Consider the following 20,798-nt stretch of genomic DNA (forward strand, 5'->3'; position numbering starts at 1 on the left):
TGGGTCTTCCACTTCACTCTTCGTCGTGAACATTAGTTCGGCCATTTTTAAATTTTATGACCCATTGACGCACTCCACCTTCAGTGATTATGTTGTCCCCATACACTTCACAAAGCTGCCAATAGATTTATATCGGTGTACAGTTTTTTGCAGTCAGAAACCTTATTACAGCACGCACTTCACACTTCGTGGCATTTTCAATTAACGCTGACATTTCAAACTGTCATGGTAACTCAACGGAGTACAGCACGAACTTCTCACCAGCACGGCAGGATGCTGACTGAGCGGCGGAATGCCATGACACCAAGATAGCCCCGCTAGCCCCGCCCCTAACGGATACAAACGAAAACGTAATGTACTTTGTGGATAGCCCTCGTATATTCCTAAAAGTCATTATTTGCTTCTTGGAACTTTGTAAGTAGGCTCTTTTGGGATAGTTTACAACTCTTGTCGAAAGTCTGCCAGTTTAGTTTCTTCGACATCTCTGTGACACACTCCCACTGGTCAAACAGACCTGTGTCCATTCATACTGCCCTTCTCTGTATATGTTCAATATCCCCTGCTAATCCTATTTCGTACAGTTCCCACACACTTGAGCAATATTCTGTGATGGCTCACATGCTTGGTTTGTAAGCAGTCTTTTTTCTAGACTGTTTGCATTTCCCTAGTAGTCCACCCATAAACTGAAGTCTGCACCTGCTTTACTCACAACTGAGCATAGGTGATCATTCCATTTCATATCCCTGCAAAATGTCACACCCAGGTATTTGTATAAGTTGACTGATTCCAACTCATTGATTTTATTGTTATATGATAATACTTTTTTTTTTTTTTTTTTTTTTTTGTGGAGTGCACAATTTTATATTTTTCTGAACATTTAAAGCATGTTGCCAGTCTTTGCTCCACCTTGACATCTTGTTAAGATCTTGCTAAATATTTGTGCAGCTTTTTTCAGACAGTATCATCTGCAAAAAATCTGACGTTGCTATTAGCATTATCTGTAACATGAACAGCAGAAGTCCCAACACACTTCCCTGAGGCACATCCAAAATTACTTCTGCTTCTGTTGAAGGCTATCCATCCAAGATAACTTGTTGTTTCCTCTGTACCAAAAAATCCTCAGTATAGTCAAAATTCTCACTTAATGCTCCATACAACCATACTTTTGATAATAAGCATAGATGTGGTAGTGAGTCAAATGTTTTTTTGGAAATTGAGGAATACTGCAACTATCTGTCTCCATCGATCCAAGGCTTTCAATATGTCAAGTAAAAAAAATACAAGTTGGGTTTCACAGGATTGGAGTTTTTGTAACCTGTGCTGGATGGCATGGAAGAAGTCATTCTGTTAGAGATACCTCTTTATGTTAGGGCTGAAAATATGATCTTAGATTATACAACAAATTGATGTCAAAGATACTGGACAGTAGTTTTGCGGGACACTTCTACTACCCTTCTTGTAGGCTGGTGGAACCTGTGTTTTCTTCTAACTACTGGGCATTGTTGTTTGACTGCATTCTACATTTAATTTTTGAATGTAAAATGATCATAAAAGAACATTTTTATCTTATCTATGGAACTGTTAAAATGCGGCATGTGCGTGTATGTTTTTTCTATATCTCACGCATATGTAAGCCAATGAAGATGGAGGCGAAATTACAGAATTTTATCGTCATTTAACATACAAGTTAAATTATTAATTTAGTGTACAGGAGACTTGTCAGCTTGTAACTAGAATAGATTACACATGGAATGCAATATTAGTTATCATAGAACTCCGGAGTCTGAATTAGATTTTTTATCATCCTCAAATGATCAGTTCACTATTAAAAATTCCTCAGCAGAGTAATAGTATTTCTGTATCAGAGACCTCCACAATTTTCTTGTAAATGATAATACAGTTTCAACCTTTCGAAAATTTTTGTCATTTAATGTGTTGCATATATTTATTCCCATATATTGCAGTATCTGTGTGACAAGGCAAATATGCCATTCATCACATTCGTGTAGGAAGCATGAAACTTTCTTTGTTCCTAGTTTCATACCAGTGCTGCAAGCTATTTTGAAGAAACAGTTTAAGAGGGGTAGGACGTCAAACGGGCCGACTTGGAGCAGGAGAGGCATCACAGGACATTTTAATTTCCAGTGTCTATACTTTTACAAATAAATTCATAACCAGGAAGGATTCAAGATTCACACTCATTGCAGTGGAAGTTCGAAAACATAACAAAATAATTGTTTTTACATGTGAAATTTCATCATTTTTTCACTTACTAATGGCTGCATTTGTTGCTATACGTACACTTTTCTTCATAAGTTACAGAGATTCTTCGATGAATTTTGCACAGCATACATACCATACTTACAGGTATATGAAACTCTAGAATTTATTTAATTTATGAAAAAACGAATGATCTGTTGTATTTTAAACTTCATGTTTAGAAAAAACACAAATTTTGTAGTTAAATACCTCAATTTTTACCACAGTTTTTAATAGATTTGGAAAATTGTAGAGTTTCATACACCTTTAAGTATGGTTTGTATACCGTGCAAAATTCATTGAACCCTCTCTCTTACTTATGAAGAAAAGTGTACCTATAGCAACAAATGCTGCCATCAGTAAGTGAAAAAATTGATGAAATTTTACATGTAAAAAAAATTACTTTGTTATGTTTTCGAACTTCTACTGCTATGAGCGTGAATTCTGAATCCTTCCTGGTCATGCTGACAAAGTTTTATGAATTTATTTGTAAAAGTATAGACTGTGGAAATTAAAATGTCCTGTGGTGCCTCTCCTGCTCCAAGTCGGCCCGTTTGACGTCCTACCCCCCTTAAGATTTTTGTTTGTGAAGAGAATTACTTCATAGAGGTACAATGAGGGAGAATTGTAAGTTACAGATAATAACTACCCACCAAGTGGTGGCAGAACACACACATAAAAGAAGGTTGTAATTAGGTAAGCTTTCAGATTCAGTGCCTCCTTCTTCAGGCACAAGGGTTGAAGGGGAAAGAAGAGGGGTGAAGGAAAAGGACTGGAGAGGTCTAGGAAAAGGGATAGATTTTGGGAAAGTCACCCAGAACCACAGGTCAGATGAGACTTACTGCACGGGATGAGTAGGAAGGATTTACCTTCTCAGGCTGTGTATGCAGTAATGACAATTGGTTTATCAACATTTTAAGAGTAAATTGCCAAAGCATTGGTAAAAAAGTTCCTGAATTTACTGTCTTCCAGGAAACTTGTCATGCTTAAATTATTCTGAGAACTGTGAGCTGGATGAAACCTGAAGTAGAAAGCTCCACCACAATTAATGAGGCATGGAATATATATTGAAAAGATGGATCCCGTTTAGAGTCTATAAGTGCAGTCACGTTATATGTGAAGTTAGCACAATAAACTCAGTAATTTCGAGAATAACCAAACAATTCAATAGCATTATTTATCTTGTGTCGGTATTCTCCTAGTTGAAATTGCGTTGCAGGTTTTTCTTTCCAGAGTCATCATGTATTCTGTGCAGATATCTTTTAACAGTACCTGTATTGCTAGAAATAAAAATACTGGCCATTCAGTTTGTCTGCAGAGATTAATTTATTAATCTGGATGAAAAATTAACTCTCATAGAGAAAACATTCCACAATCAGTGCTACTATTGTGCAATGATTTAATACACAAGAGCCCTTTACAAGTATGTCTGGTCATCAGCACATAAACAGTGTCTCTCTTGTCAAGTCATTATGTCTCTTAATTGTTGAATTACTCGCCAGATCAAGAAATGATTGTCTTTTCTTATTGAGTCAAAATGTCTCATAATTGCTGAATTACTGGCTATATAAAGTAAATGATAACATTTATATTTTTCTTTCTTATGCAGGCCATTAAAAGCACAATATTTAAAAAATGTATGTGTTATTGATGGTTTTCATGAACTATTTCAGTATTTATGTAATCATTCTTTTATGCAAAGATATAATTTATAGTTTTTGCTCTTTTGAGTTGAGGTAATTTGGGCTCAGAATTTGTATCAAAATTCTTTAGTCAAATTGAGATTTTAAAGTAGAAATCTATTCTGGATATTCTGTCTCCTAAGCTTTGTGATGTGATATAGAAATGATTTTGAAAATTTGGCATTCTTGAATGTATGTCTATTTCTGTTTTTTAGTAATTCAGAATGTTGATTAAGCATTATGATCATTACCAGACTATACCCGGGCCGCTGAAACATTGCACTTGACGTTTGCGTATGAAGTTGGCAGCGTAACAGAGTAACAAGTGAAGAACGATAGGCGCTAGGCGTTCAGCGTAGGGCGCCAGCCAATCACAGCGCAGTGAGCACTGCTGTTACTCACGTGCTGTGACGTCAAAGTTCCCGCGTTGCCGGCTTTGTTTGGTGAATGTGTATACAACGTGAATTGTATGTTGTTTACCGCGTGTTTTCGTTGTACTGTGTGCTATATCGTTGTGACTTTTGTTACGTTGTGAGTGTACATACTTGGAAAATGCCACCGAAAAGACTTCGTTCACCAAGTGACAATCCTTTGCGTCGAGGGGTGCCGCTAAACAGCCAGGCACTGGAGTTGCTACGCAGAACTCGTGAGTTTTACGAGCAGGAGAAAAACTACGTAAGCATTCATGGACAGCCATCAATTCCTGCCGACAAAGTGGTGGAACGTACGTCGAAAACTCTTGGTATTAGTGCAAGAACCGTAGTAAGTAAGGGAGTATTACTACAAAACTTGGAAGATACTGAAGTGAGCCGTAATGATTCCGAGCTGTCTGGATCAAATAATACATTTTTATCAACCCCGGGAAAGAAGAAAAAGCGGCCTAGTCCTATCACAGATTCGGATTCTTTCCAGACTGATGCAATTCGTAGGCATGTTTATGCTTACTACAGCAGAAAAGAGTATCCGACTGTAGCTAAGTTATTAATCTCTTTAAAAGAAAGTGAACTCTTCAGGGGTGGTAAAACATCACTAAAAATTGTGCTAAAAAATATGGGTTTCCGTTACAAAACGCTAGACGGACGCAAAGTACTGTTAGAGAGGGCACATATTGTTACCGCTCGTAGCATTTTCTTGCACAAAATTGTGGGCAGAGACATTCATTCCATAATTTGGCTAGACGAAACGTGGGTTAATGCCGGGGAAGCTGTCAGTAAATGTTGGACGGATAACACACCCAGCAGTAGCGGCCATCAGCCGACGGGAAGAGGAGCTAGATTAATTGTGGTCCATGCAGGCTCCTCCAGTGGTTTTGTTCCTGACGCACTTTTAGTTTTTAGATCAAAAAAGACTGGTGATTACCATGAAGATATGGATCACACACGATTTGTTGAGTGGTTCAGGAACCTTTTAAAACAATTTCTTGTCCCTACAACAATTGTAATGGACAATGCTCCATATCATTCGGTGATACAGAACAAAGCCCCAACCACAAATGATCGGAAAGAAGTTATGGTGCAGTGGTTACAGGCTCGAAATATTGCAGCGGATATGAGTATGACAAAGGTTCTGTTATATTCTCTTGTTAAAGAAAATAAGCCTACGACACCTACATACGTAGTAGACGAAATTGCCAAGGAGCAGGGTCATACTGTAATAAGGCTGCCACCATATCACTGCCATTTCAACCCTATTTAGTTAATATGGAGTGATGTAAAAATGTATGTAAGGAACAACAACAAGTCCTTTACAATAACAGAGGTGGAAAAGCTGTTGCGTGAAGCTCTTGTGACTGTGGATGCAGCCTCATGGAGAAAAAAAGTAGAGCACGTCGAGAAGCTTATACGAGCAGCACAGACAATAGAAGGCATTATCAGTGGCCATGAACAATTAATGATTTGTCTTGCTGATGACGACGATGAAGACGGTTTTGGCGATGAATCGGACAACAGTGACGATGACGAGCTGGATGGAATTGCGCCATTATCGCTGTAAATTGGTGAGTGAAAAATTACTAATATTGGTTATTTATTTATTTTGTAAACTACGTACATTATTGATTTTAAAGTACCAGTCGTCAGGTGCTTGTTTTTTGTATTTCTTTGCTCCGTTATCGAAAGGGTGCGCATCGTTGTGCTTTTATATGCGTTATTATACGGTTGTTTACTTCCTATCATTGTAGTACAACTAAAAACGAGTTTTTATATACACTGTAAATGCTCAATCGCTTGCATTTACGAGACGGGACGGGAAACTGTGTCGTCTGCTGTGTGTATAGAGGCTGCTGTTGCAACATCGCTATTACAGTATAGCCAACCTAACTAGACAAAAAGCGAACTGTCAAGTGCAATGTTTCGCCGGCGGGGGTGCTATTGTAATTTCAGATTCTTTCCAATTTATTTGATTTTGGATTATTGTTTAGTTTCAAACATGGTTGTAATTATAGTATGTCAACAACCTTTGCTAACTGGAATAATATTAAGTTGTTGTTGTTGTGGTCTTCAGTCGTGAGACTGGTTTGATGCAGCTCTCCAAGCTAATCTATCCTGTGCAAGCTCCTTCATCTCCCAGTACCTACTGCAACCTACATCCTTCTGAATCTGCTTAGTGTATTCATCTCTTGGTCTCCATCTACGATTTTTACCCTCCATGCTGCCCTCATATATATGTCAGTTGGTAAATCACGTGGGTGCTTTCACACGTGGCTCTGCCTCTGATCGTGTACACCTTCCGTGTTACAGGACTGGAGTAGGTGGTGGTGGGAGGGTGCGTGGGACAGGTTTTACACCGGGGGCGGTTACAAGGGTAGGAGCCAGAGGACTTCTTCACTTTTGAAGGCCAGACATACCAATAATTAAAGGGAACAGCCATGGGTACCAGGATGGCTCCCTCGTACGCCAACCTATTCATGGGTCGCTTAGAGGAAGCCTTCTTGGTTACCCAGGCCTGCCAACCCAAAGTTTGGTACAGATTTATTGATGACATCTTCATGATCTGGACTCACAGTGAAGAAGAACTCCAGAATTTCCTCTCCAACTTCAACTCCTTTGGTTCCATCAGATTCACCTGGTCCTACTCCAAATCCCACGCCACTTTTCTTGACGTTGACCTCCATCTGTCCAATGGCCAGCTTCACACGTCCGTCCACATCAAACCGAACAAGAAGCAACAGTACCTCCATTATGACAGCTGCCACCCATTCCACATCAAACGGTCCCTTCCCTACAGCCTAGGTCTTTGTGGCAAACGAATCTGCTCCAGTCTGGAATTCCTGAACCATTACACCAACAACCTGACAACAGCTTTCGCATCTCGCAACTACCCTCCCGACCTGGTACAGAAGCAAATAACCAGAGCCACTTCCTCATCCCCTCAAACCCAGAACCTCCCACAGAAGAACTACAAAAGTGCCCCACTTGTGACAGGATACTTTCCGGTACTGGACCAGACTCTGAATGTGGCTCTCCAGGAGGGACACGACTTCCTCAAATCCTGCCCTGAAATGAGATCCATCCTTCATGAAATCCTCCCCACTCCACCAAGAGTGTCTTTCCGCCGTCCACCTAACCTTCGTAACCTGTTAGTTCATCCCTACGAAATCCCCAAACCACCTTCCCTACCCTCTGGCTCCTACCCTTGTAACCGCCCCCGGTGTAAAACCTGTGCCACGCACCCGCCCACCACCACCTACTCCAGTCCTGTAACCCGGAAGGAGTACACGATCAGAGGCAGAGCCACGTGTGAAAGCACCCACGTGATTTACCAACTGACCTGCCTACACTGTGACGCATTCTATGTGGGAATGACCAGCAACAAACTGTCCATTTGCATGAATGGACACAGGCAGACAGTGTTTGTTGGTAATGAGGATCATTCTGTGGCTAAACATGCCTTGGTGCATGGCCAGCACATCTTGGCACAGTGTTACACCGTCCGGGTTATCTGGATACTTCCCACTAACACCAACCTATCTGAACTCCGGAGATGGGAACTTCCTCTTCAATATATCCTCTCTTCCTGTTACCCACCAGGCCTCAATCTCCGCTAATTTCAAGTTGCCGCCACTCATACCTCACCTGTCATTCAACAACATCTTTGCCTCTGCACTTCCGCCTTGACTGACATCTCTGCCCAAACTCTTTGTCTTTGAATATGTCTGCTTGTGTCTGTATATGTGTGGATGGATATGTGTGTGTGCGCGAGTGTATACCCGTCCTTTTTTCCCCCTAAGGTAAGTCTTTCCACTCCCGGGATTGGAATGACTCCTTACCCTCTCTCTTAAAACCCACATCCTTTCGTCTTTCCCTCTCCTTCCCTCTTTCCTGACGAAGCAACCATTGGTTGCGAAAGCTAGAATTTTGTGTGTATGTTTGTGTTTGTGTGTCTATCGACCTGCCAGCTCTTTCGTTTGGTAAGTCACATCATCTTTGTTTTTAGATATATTTTTTCCCACGTGGAATGTTTCCCTCTATTTTATATATATATATATATATATATATATATATATATATATATATATATATGACTTACCAAATGAAAGTGCTGACAGGTCGACAGACACACAAACAAACACAAACATACACACAAAATTCAAGCTTTCGCAACAAACTGTTGCCTCATCAGGAAAGAGGGAAGGAGAGGGAAAGACGAAAGGATGTGGGTTTTAAGGGAGAGGGTAAGGAGTCATTCCAATCCCGGGAGCGGAAAGACTTACCTTAGGGGGAAAAAATGACGGGTATACACTCGCACACACACACATATCCATGGATATTTTGTGTGTATGTTTGTGTTTGTTTGTGTGTCTGTCGACCTGCCAGCACTTTCATTTGGTAAGTCACATCATCTTTGTTTTTACATATATACATATATATAGTTATAATAGAGGAAAACATTCCACGTAGGAAAAATATTCTAAAAACAAAGATGATGTCTGCTTGTGTCTGTATATGTGTGGATGGATATGTGTGTGTGTGCGAGTGTATACCCGTCATTTTTTCCCCCAAGGTAAGTCTTTCCGCTCCCAGGATTGGAATGACTCCTTACCCTCTCCTCTAAAACCCACATCCTTTCGTCTTTCCCTCTCCTTCCCTCTTTCCTGATGAGGCAACAGTTTGTTGCGAAAGCTTGAATTTTGTGTGTGTGTTTGTGTTTGTTTGTGTGTCTATCGACCTGCCAGCGCTTTCGTTCGGTAAGTCACATCATCTTTGTTTTTAGATATATTTTTCCCACGTGGAATGTTTCCCTCTATTAAAAACAAAGATGATGTGACTTACCGAACGAAAGCGCTGGCAGGTCGATAGACACACAAACATTTTATTAAGTAATTATAGGCATTTTAGGTATTTCAGATATCTAGTATTTCAGAGTTTAAAACATTTCAATTACAGATATTATTCACTGAAATAAGGTGTGAAAAGTTCAGCTGAAGAGATTGGTAGCCAGCAACATATGATTCAGTGCTTGACAACTGGCCAGATTACTTAGTGAACTGAAGAGTATTTATGCTGGATAGAGTAAATAAGCATCCTACTAAGACAATGAATGGACATCATTTGGTTCCAATATGGTGAACCTACAGGATTTATGAGCAAAGTTTAAAGTGATTGTAAATCATGTTCTAGAAAAGTATATGCCATGTAAGTGGACTAAGGTCAGAAAAGACCTACCGTATTTAAATAACAAAATTCAGAAAATACTGAGGAAACAGAGATTGTTGCTAACTTGGTTGTCAAAAACAACATGGAAAAGTCAACATGCAAAAGTTAGTAGAAATTTGTGTATCTATCAAGAGATTGATATGCAAAGCATACAACGTCTTCCACTGTCAAACTTTAATGAAAGACTTCGCTAAAAAGCTAAAGGAAAACTCTGAAACTGTGTAAAGTCATTAATCAGGATGAAGCTTTCTATCCAGTCAATCATCAACCAATTTGGTGTGGCAATAGAAGACTGCAAATGGAAGTTTTAATTTAAGAAATCATTCATGCAGGAGGATCATAAGGACATACCATCATCTGACCATAGCACAGACTCCCATATGGAGGACATAGAAGTAGGCATCCTTGGCATAGACAAACAGCTGAAAGAAAACAAAACGAATTAAGTGACAGGACTATATAGAATCCTAGTCCGGATTTTCAGAGAGCACTACTGCACTGTCCTCTTACTTAGCTCGCACCCAGAGCAAAGTCCCAAGTGAATGGAAAATATGTAGGTGACTCCCATATATAAGATGGGTATAAGAATCGATCCATAAAATTACATGCCAGTATCCTTAACACAGGTTTACTGCAAATGTTTTCTTACATTCTAAGTTCAAATATAATAAATTTCCTTGAGACAGAAAAGCTTCTGTCAACAAATCATCATGGATTTGGCAAGCATCACTCGTGTGAAACTCAGCTTTCCCTTTACTTACATGATATCCTGTGACCTATGGATAAAGGGCAAGAGGCAGTGTTCAAATTTCAAAATTTCTAGAAAGCAATTTACGTGTGTCCCATCTCAGACTGTTAATGAAGGTCCAGGCATACAGAATAGGTTTTCTGATATGTGAGTGGCTTAAAAATGTAATAGAACCCAGTACATTGTCCTTGATGATGAGTGTTCATCAGAAACAGGGCTACCATCAGGGGTGCCTCAAAGAAGTGTATAGACTGTTCTTGTTCTCTGTATGCATAAATGATCTGACGGGTAGAGGAAACAATGATCTGTGACTGCTGGTGATACTTAGCATATGGGAAGGTAAGTGTCATTGAGTGATTGTAGGAGGATATAAGATGACTTTCTATTTTGTGTGATGAATGACAGCTTGCTGCAGATGTAGAAAACTGAAGTTAATTCAGATGAGTGACAATACTATAGTGTTCAAATACAGAATTAGTGGTGTGCTGCTTCACACAGCCACAGTGATATCTTGGCATAAATTTGCAAGGTGATATGAAATGGAACAAGCTTGCAAGGATGCTAGTAGGGGAGGTGAATAGTTGACCTAAGTTTATTGGGAGAAGTGCAGCTCAGTGTAAAGGATAACATAAATAGAACACTTGTGCAACCATTTCTTGAGCTGTACTTGAGTGTTTTGGACCCTCATGACATCTGAATCAGTACTCTGCAAGCCACCTGACGATGTGTGGTGGAGGGTATTTTTGATAGCCCTACATGATCCTACCCTTACCCGTTCCACTTGTGAAAGGCACATGGGAAGAATGATTATTGGTATTAGCTCCAATTTCTTGAATTTTCTTGTAGTAGTCATGTCATGGGACATATGTGGGCAGATGTAATATGTTGTCCAACTGTTCCCAGAAAGTAGTGACTCAAAATTTCAATAGTAAACCTCTCTGTGATGTACAGTGCCTCAGTTGTGGCATTTGCCAATGGAGTTTTCGGAGCATCTCAGTAACGCTCTCCTGTGGACTAAATGATCCCACGATGAAACACATCACTCTTTGTTGGATCTACTTTATTTTTTCTGTCAGACTTAATGGTTAATGGTCCCAGACTGATGAACAATACTCTAGAACCGTGGAACAAGTGCCTTCTCAACCACTTCTTCATTGGATAGATAACACTTCCTTAAGGTTCTTCCTGTGAAACTGTCAGACATCTGCTTTTTCTACTACTTGTTTTATAGGTAATTCCATTTGATAGAGACCCCTAGATATTTTATGGTAGTTACTGTTTCCAACAATTTGTCATCAATAGGGTACTTGTACAATAGTGACTTTCTTTTCCTGTGTATGTGCAATATGTTACATTCATTCACATTCACATCGACTGCCTGTCCCTATGCCATTCATTAAACCCCTGTAGATCTTTCTGCAAATCATTGCTGTCTTCTGGTGTTGTTCCCTTTTTATAGATAAGTACATCATATAGAAACTTCCTCAAAGAGCTTCAGATATATTCTCCTAGATCATTCATACACATTGTAAACAGTAACTGTCATACTTCCATGTCATACACCCATGAAACTGCCTTTATATGATTATGTCCATTTTGTTCCATGAAGATTAAGTGTTGAATTCTATCTGCCTGGAAGTTTTGAATCCAGTCACAGATCTGGTCCAATACTTGGTAAGCTCAGTTATTTTTTCACTAAGAGGTGGTGTGGTACAGTGTTAAATGCCTTGCTAAAGTTAACAAACACTGCATCAACATGAGTGCTGATGTCAACAGTGCTGTGGATCTCATGGAGGAACAGAGTGAGCTGAGTTTCATGAGATCTCTATTTGTGAAATCCATGTTGATTTTTATAGAGGACATTTTCATTCACAAAAAACATCATAAAACATATTCCACGAGTCTTGAAAAATTTGACATGAACTATATAGGCCTACAATTATGTGCATCTATCCTGACCCTTTTCCAAAATGGGAATGACCTGCATTTTTTTCCATTTACTAGGTACCCTCCATTGCTTCAACAACCTACAATAAACTGTTGCTAGAAAGGGAGCAAGTTCCTTCACATAATCTCTGTAGAATCTTAATGGTATCTTATCTAGTCCTGACACCATTCCACTACAAAACAATTGTAGTTGTTTTCATGTTCTGCAGTCAGTTATCTCAATATATGTCATTATGAAGCTTGTAAAATGATTGAAAGTTGGGCTCATGTTAAGCTCTCCCACAGTGAAAGGATTAAGTGAAGATACTGAAGCAGGTCAGAGACATGCTGCTAGATTTGTTACCGGTAAGTTTGATCAACATACGAGTGTTACAGAGATGCTGTGTGAACTCAAATGGCAATATCTGAAGGTATGTTAATGTTCTTCTTGCAAACACTATTGAGAAAATTTAGAGAACAGTATTTGCAGGTGACTCCAGAATGATTCTACTGCCATCAGTATATATTTCATGTAAGGACCATGAAGACAAGTTAAGAGAAATTAGGACACATACAGAGGCATATAGACAGTTGTTTTTGACTCACTACATTTATAAATGTAATAGGAAAGGAAATGAGAATCTAGTATTGGTAGGAGGTACCTACAAGCATATACCATGTGATGCTTTACGGAGTATGTATGAATGTATGTTGATGCAGCTGTAGAGAGAACATTTAGAATATTTATGTTTCTTAACTGTGGCCAACAAGATTCCCTTGGTCTTGTATGGCACATTTTCCAGACAATTTTTTTCTCCAAGGTTAAAGTTCTTGTCAAGATGCTAGCATTTCTCCAAAAGGCAACACCATATCTCATAACTGCCTCAAAGTAGCTATGGTACAAAAAAGACCTGTAGTTTTGTTGTGTTTATATGAGTTACATTGGCTAAGACAGACATGGTGAATGTTGGTTGTTTAATTTATTTTTCAGGTAGTTCTTGTATGAGGACAATGATAAGGATCTGTTTTTGTTGCATGCATTTGTGTGTGTGTGTGTGTGTGTGTGTGTGTGTGTGTGTGTGTGTGTGTGTGTGTGTGTGTGTGTGTGTGTGTGTGTAAGGAAGAAAGAAAGGCAAATTAATTTTCATCTGTTGTATGTTACAGCTCATGAGAAATATGCAGCTGCTTATCAGAATGCAGTGGATCTCAGCATCATCTGTTCTGGATAACTAAAGAGGAAACCCCACAAAGAATATTTCTCTCATATACACACCTGTGTATTTACAAACTAGTCAAACAAATATAAAGTTCCAACTGTGTGATGCAGTACTGTATAATAACATGGCAATAAACCAAAACACACACCTGCAGCTGCAGAATTGTACTTTTTTGTGAGATATCAGTTCTCAAGAGTTATTTTTGGTATCAATGTCTTACTGTTATTTAGTCATTCAGATAATATTCAGAATAAATAATTACTTGTTGCATGAAGTATTGACAGTGATATTCATCACACTATCCAAGTTCCTGTGTAGTTCTGATTGAAACAAAGGGCTCAGAGCAAATGATCACAAAGGTGCAGTGGGATGAATGTTTATAAACCTCCTCAGGAAACTGCTTTTATCAGTTACTACACATTCAATATAAAATTCTGACAAATGCTTGTCCTCCAACCTGAATCACAGTGCCAACACTTTTTTTAATGTAATATGTATATAATATTCAATACTTGGGCTTATACTCAAGAACAAAACGACAGGGAAAGATACATAAAAGAAAATATATGTCAAACATTCAGACAATGCAAATTCCACCTCACAAAAATGATGGATTTTTGTAGCAACCTTTTTGAACCAAATTGTATGTGTGTATATTGTGACAATAATGGATGGAGCACACAATCCTAGTCATGAAGAGGCAATGAACAAATATTTTTAGTCTCAATTAGAGCAGAATTGTTAACTGCATGTTTGCTATAAGAAATTATAAATTTGAAATTATCCTTTTAAAATACATATTTCATTCACCACATAATGCTAGTGTGCCCTGTAAGTGGTGTTCTTATAAGAGTTTACAGTGCTCATAAATGCATTCTTCTAAATGGTGAATAATGCTAACAAATATGTATATGCTATGACTCAATAAAATTTCAATGTGGTAACTGAAAGTGCTTCTCTACTACAACTGGCCCATTAATGAAAATAACACGTCATTAATACTTAATGTAGAACTTATTATTGTAAAATCCTGAGATTGTGACATTTTCTCAAGTTTAACTTGCACTACTGCAATGCAATGACCTAGATCAGTGACAGTGTATGCTTAGGTATTATAAATATGTCTAATGAAGACATTTTCATCAAGTTATTTTCCAGTTTCATAACACTGTAATTAATTTGTTGGTAACTGAATAAGAATACTCATTTATCAAACAATGGAAAATTCAGGATGGAATGTAACCATATTTTGAAAAGGCAAATTGCTACTCACCATATAGTGGAGGTGCTGAGTCACAGATACGCACAACAAAAAACTGTCACAATATAAGGCCTTTTTCAACATGTTTCACAGATAGATGTAGACATGTCTTGTATTTCAATGATTTGGAGACCAGAGTGCTGGCTTATTTTGCATAATTGCCTTTGTTGAAAAAGGCCTTACTGGCTGAAAGCTTATATCGTGGCAGTCGTTTTTTTGTGCCTACTTGCGATTCAGCATCTCCACTATATGGTGAGTAGCAACTTTCCTTTTCAGAAAAATCTTTTGCTGTGGGCAAATTTCTTCTTATCATAACTTATTGTGTATAAAAAATATCCTCTTGCTTCACAATTAATTCACTTTACAGTAGTCACATAGTGTGCTCCCAGCTTATTGTATTTATTCTTAGTTCTGCTTACTGTTTTGCAGAAACTGTGATTTTTTTATTGAAAATTTTCACTGACTGATGTTATCTTTTTTATTTAGAAATAAACTGAAGTTTTACTTAAAAGATCCTGGTTTTTGTTTCTCCTATCAGTAATTTTATTGATCATGTACATGTAGTGAGTTAAATAAAAACTGACTCACTTTTGATACATGAATTAAAACCTCCAGTTGTTTTATGTAAGTCTTATAATCCCACGAAGGCTGATATAGCACAGGTTCAAACAAAGAAAAGTTAGTTATTGGCACCAGAAATAAACATTAATGATCAGAAACTATACAAAACAGAATGTGTAAAATTTGTTGGGAGACATGATCAATTTAAAATTGAATCAGTACATAGATAAAGTAATCAAACATTAAATTCACATGTTTCACAGATAGAGGTAGACTTGTCTCGTATTTCAATGATTTGAAGACCAGAGTGCTGGCTTATTTTGCATAATTGCTCTCCATGCTGTCTAATGTAATAAACTTTTGGAGCAATTCAGAAAAATTGAAGAAACCATTCACTCAGAAAATGAAGCAGTTTGATTACTGTATGATATACCATAAATTAATGAACATTTTACACAGACCTCTTCAAAGATCAGATAATTATTACCCTATGGTAAATATTGAAGTGGAACCCCAGATCAGGGGAGACTTACTAGATGGGATGAGAAGGAAATACTGATTGTTGGGGACTGCACCGGACAAGATTTGAAAACATGAGAGCTTAAAGGTGGAAGGTAGGGTAATACACAAGACAGAAAGTGCATTGTATGTGGTAGGAGCACTGGATGGGAAAAAACAGACAGGTCAGAAAATGAAAGATGTGCAAAAGAAAGAAAGTGAGAAAAGGAATAGCTGCTGTGAAGAAGTGCTGAGACCGAAGAAATTAATGTAAATGCTGTTGTTAGTAGATTTAATGTGAACAGAAGTGTGTAGCTGACCAGTGAGTGTAGAGCAACATCAAGCAAATTGGCATGAAATTTGGAATAAGACCATGTGAAATTTAATTAGGAGAATATATTTAGAGATGCCAAGATTTTTAATAGGTCAACCACACTGAAGGTCAGCCGCGTGCTTCGGTTCACATTAAACCTACTAACAAATAATAGAACTTACATTTTTACAGTTTCCATCATTTTCATGTTGAATGTTCCCTCCCATACAGCTTTGGCATTTGAGGTAAATGTATTTGTTAAGATGCAGACTCTCTACAGCAGTACACCATCATTTCACCTCAGCCTTCAATGGATGTATTTATTCCCAGCCTAGGTCAAAAGCAGATCTCCCAGGCGATCACGTCCAGTCCTGGTACTACTGATCCCTCCATAAAACAACTAAGGAGTACACCTCTTGTCACTGAGTATTATCCAGATCTTTATTGTGCTAATCAGCTACTTCAACAAGGCTATGACTTCCTAAAATCATGCTCTAAAATGAGATTTATTTGGTCCAACATTTTCCCCATCACACCTAGAATAGCTGTTCATTGCCCTCCCAATCTCTGCAATATCCTCATCAGACCCTATGCTCCTTCTACACCCATCTCCCTACCCTATGGCTCCTACACCTGTGGCCATCCCCACTGTAAGACTGGCCCTATGCACCCCTCCTACCACCATCTATACAAGTCCTGTAACTGAGAAAGCATATAAAAGCAAAGGAAGAGCCACCTGTGAAGCAACACATATCATATACCACATGTTATGTAAACAGTGTTTGGCCTTTTGCATCGGCATGACTACCACCAAGTTATCAGCTAGGATGAATGGGCATAGGCAGAGATTGTATACTGGCAACATACAACATCTTCTTGCAGAGCACACTATAACATGACAGTTGTGGCATTGATGTCTGTTTTATCACATGTACCATCTGTGTTCTTACCACAGACATGTGTCTCAGAAATCCACCGGTGGGAATTGACATTACAATATGTCCTTGGTTTTCACCACCCACCTGACCTTAATTTACGTTAATTTCTTCAGTCTCAGCATTTCTTCATGGTAACTATTCCTTTCTTCACTCTCTTTTGTTTTTCTATATCTTTCATTTTCCGACCTGTCTATTTTGCCAACTCCCCGTCCCACCTCTGTCACATACAATGCACTTTCTGTCTCATGTATTACCCTATTTTCCATCTCTAAGCCCTCATGTCTTCATATCTCAACTGGTGCACTCCCCAATAATCAGTCTTTCCTTCTCATCCTGTCCAGTAAGTCTTCCCTGACCAAGGGTTCTGTGCACTTTTCCAAACTCTACCCTTTTGTCTATAACTCACCTGTCCTTTACCTTCATCTCTCTTCCTTCCTTTTCAACCCTTCTGCCAGAAGAAGCAACCATTGTCTCTGTACACTTGCAAGCTTTATCTTTATATGTGTGTTCTCTTGCCACTGCTTGGTGGGTGGATTTTTCATCCATCCTATTACTTTATAGTGCACATTTAGTCAGTTAAGTCTAGACCACACACTGTTCTTCATATTATGTTCCTCTGCTTTGACTGAAGGATGTATGATGCCTTGAAGATTAATAATGGCTGAGTTCCATATCTAGCATCATTGTCCCGTGGTATTAAGATTGATCTGTTTACCTCGTCTTTTTACTAGGTACTGGACTTTGCCAATTTGGAGGTTAGTTCCACGGATTACTTGTACGATTAACTGAAATAGTGTGACACTAGTCATTTGTGGCTACAAGCTGACCATTTACATGATTTGATTTTTTTTAATGGATGTAAATCAGCAATTTCTTCTCATCACCTTTTACACATAAATAGAAATTCTCCTATGAAAAAGAAAGAGTTGTCAAGGAGAATCTTTTTCTCTTTGTATTCACGTTTAACTTGCTGTCTGTCGGAAACTGGATCAGTGATCAAAAATTTTGTTAGCAGCATGGCACATCCTTTTTTTGGGCTAAAGTCAACAGCAATATGGAGAAAATAATGTCATTTTTTCTGGTATTGTAATTACATAGATCACTGTTCATTGTGAACTTAAGTGGGTTATTTACAATAAACTTCATGAGAGAATACATATATTGTGAAACAGTAGTCAAAATGCCTAATTCTTTAAACAGATTTCTGCAACACGATCCTAGGTGAGCACAACACGCTTTCATGGTACAGTTCTCAGCAGTGAAAACTATCTTTCCTAAAGTTAAGTTACTCATAATTGTTATCCATAGTCATTCTTGAATGAAAATATGCAGAATTTATAACTTGCGGATTTGTCTCGCCACAAGATTTGCAATGATCCAAAGTTCAGTAGTGCCTGATCTGAGTTGTTTTATGAGTTCATGAATGTGTTTTTTTTCCATTTTAAGTTCTCATCAATTTAGACACCTAACATTTTCAAGTTTCCATCCTAGTTATTGTCAGTACACCGCAACCCCTGATTAAAAATTTAAGCTCCCAATATGAAACAGCTTCAAACCTCTGATTAGTTTTCAAATGAGTTAATCCATTAAATATTTGATGTTAGGCATTTAAGAAACACAAATTTTAGAAAAGGACTGAAATTTTGCTGAAAATTTGTTGGAGGTCACTAAAAGCTCTCCACCAAATGAGTATAGTTAGGGTAATTTGCACTCCATTTTAAGCAAAAGCTCACACCTCAGATACCATATTTCCTTAACTATGTGTCATACAGTTATGTAATTTTGTGAGTGCATTGAGTGCTATACATGAATCATGTCTGCAAATTTCACTGTAGATAGAGTTCGTAGTTAATAAGAAATACATTAAAATGTCATGCCTGTGCTGAAGTTTCACTGCATGAACAGCAAAAATGTAGTACGTGATAAACATTTTTCCTCTCGTCATTTCGCATAGTGCAACAGCATCAAAATGTTTTTTAAGTTTTGAAATTATGTGCAAAGTTTGTTGGAAATCACTAATTGCTTTCATTATCAAATGTAGGAATGTAGTAGAACTAATTCTCTCTATTGTGTATTAGGTGGATTGTCATTTATATGCACTGCCTTACAAAAAGAGTAAGGCACCCAGAAGGGGGAGAAGAAACAAAATGAAAAGTCATGGATAGAGAGATTATTTGCTGTTACTTCAGTGATTATAAAATGTAATCAATTTTTCAATGGACTTTGAAGTATTAGCCTATTTATCAGTATGACATTGCACCCCCTCTGGCCTGGATCCATGCACTGCTTCAGTTGGAAAGGGTGTCATAAGGCCACTGTTTCCCCTCCTGAGGCAAGCTGGCCCACAAATGTTTTAATTGGCCATTGATACCCGGCATACTGGCAATGGGACAGAGTTTATGTCCAAGTTAGTCCCACACTTGTTCTCTCGAGGACAGATCTGGGAATCCTACTGGCCACAGAAGTACTTCAACATTACGTAGACATTTCACAGAGACACGTGCAATGAATGGACGAGCAACATCCTGTCAAAAAATTGCACCTCAATGCTGTTCCTTAAAAGGTAACACACAAGGACACAGGATGTCCACAACGTATGTACAGTTGTGGCATCAGAATTCCCTCAGTCACTACCAGCCATGACATGAAGGCACACGCAGGGGCTTCCCACACCATGATACTGGGGGTAACACCACTGTGCCTTTCAAAAACACTGGAGGAATGTGGTCTGTTCTCTGGTTGCTGCCCTACTCACAGGCGATGGTCATCCAGGGTAGTGCAGAACCACAGTTCATCAAAGAACAAAGTGCGAGATCATTATCACTAGTCCATGCTTCTCAGCCACAATAGCAGTCCTAAATAAAGCTGTTTGTGTTATGATGTTACTGGCATTCTACACAACATACAATAATTTCCTATTTCAGCACTGGTAGTCTCCAACCAATGGTGCACACTGACACAGAAATGATGCAGGCAGCCCATTAGGTGGCTCTCAGATGGCAGGCACGGAAGTGAAGCAGTCACAATGTGCTTGGTCCACAGTGCAGCACAATGTGCTTAGTCCACAGGTGCTGACGATACACACTAGGTCTACTTTGAGTCTTGGGGTCAGTTCCACAATGCTAGGTCTTATAGTGATGACATCTCGATCGGCGAAGGATTCAAGTCCAGGAAGGGAGGCATTTTCAAAACGAACAATGGCTAGAGTAAACCAAGCACTACCAGAATTTCCAGTAGCGACATCCAGAGTAAAATTAACCCTACAGCCTCGGAAGAATATAGGTCCATTTAAGATTACTGCTTGAGCTGTTCCATTGCCTCCAAGTTTATTTTCGAGGCTTATAATACGTATGTAGACAAGCCTATACTCTACGTTATGTTTGTAGACAGACCTATATTCTTCCGAGGCTGTAGGGTTAATTTTAATCTGGATGTCGCTACTGGAAATTCTGGAAGAGGTTGCTTTACCCTAGCCATTGTTCATTGTGAAAACGCCTCCCTTCCTGGACTGAAATCCTTCGCCGATCGCTCTTGTAGAAAAGTTAGTAATGATGAAAAATACATGTATGGATGAAAGGACTTGGTGTACTTGCTGACAATGTAACAGTAACTGGAGATATTACTTTGTACTACAATTATTAATAAAGTGTGATCCTTGACCTCTGTAACTGCTAGATGTACATCGTGAACCAGGGGCTCAAGATGTAACAGTTTGAAAAAATTCAAAAACATAGTGCTGCA

At 38.6% G+C, this 20,798-nt stretch overlaps 1 protein-coding gene across 1 annotated transcript in view; it reads left to right on the forward strand.

The window, feature by feature from the left end:
- Positions 1-15,166, forward strand: part of LOC126236076 (sodium-independent sulfate anion transporter-like) — a 169,290-nt gene extending 154,124 nt beyond the window's left edge. The window contains exon 13 of the mRNA XM_049945136.1: positions 13,434-15,166. Coding sequence (XP_049801093.1) covers positions 13,434-13,498 — 65 coding nt within the window. The 3' untranslated portion in view covers positions 13,499-15,166. The remainder of the gene's footprint in view (positions 1-13,433) is intronic.
- Positions 15,167-20,798: the final 5,632 nt, after the last annotated feature.

The sequence above is a fragment of the Schistocerca nitens genome, chromosome 2 (assembly GCF_023898315.1).
Source record: "Schistocerca nitens isolate TAMUIC-IGC-003100 chromosome 2, iqSchNite1.1, whole genome shotgun sequence".
In the NCBI taxonomy this organism is placed as follows: Eukaryota; Metazoa; Arthropoda; class Insecta; order Orthoptera; family Acrididae; genus Schistocerca; species Schistocerca nitens.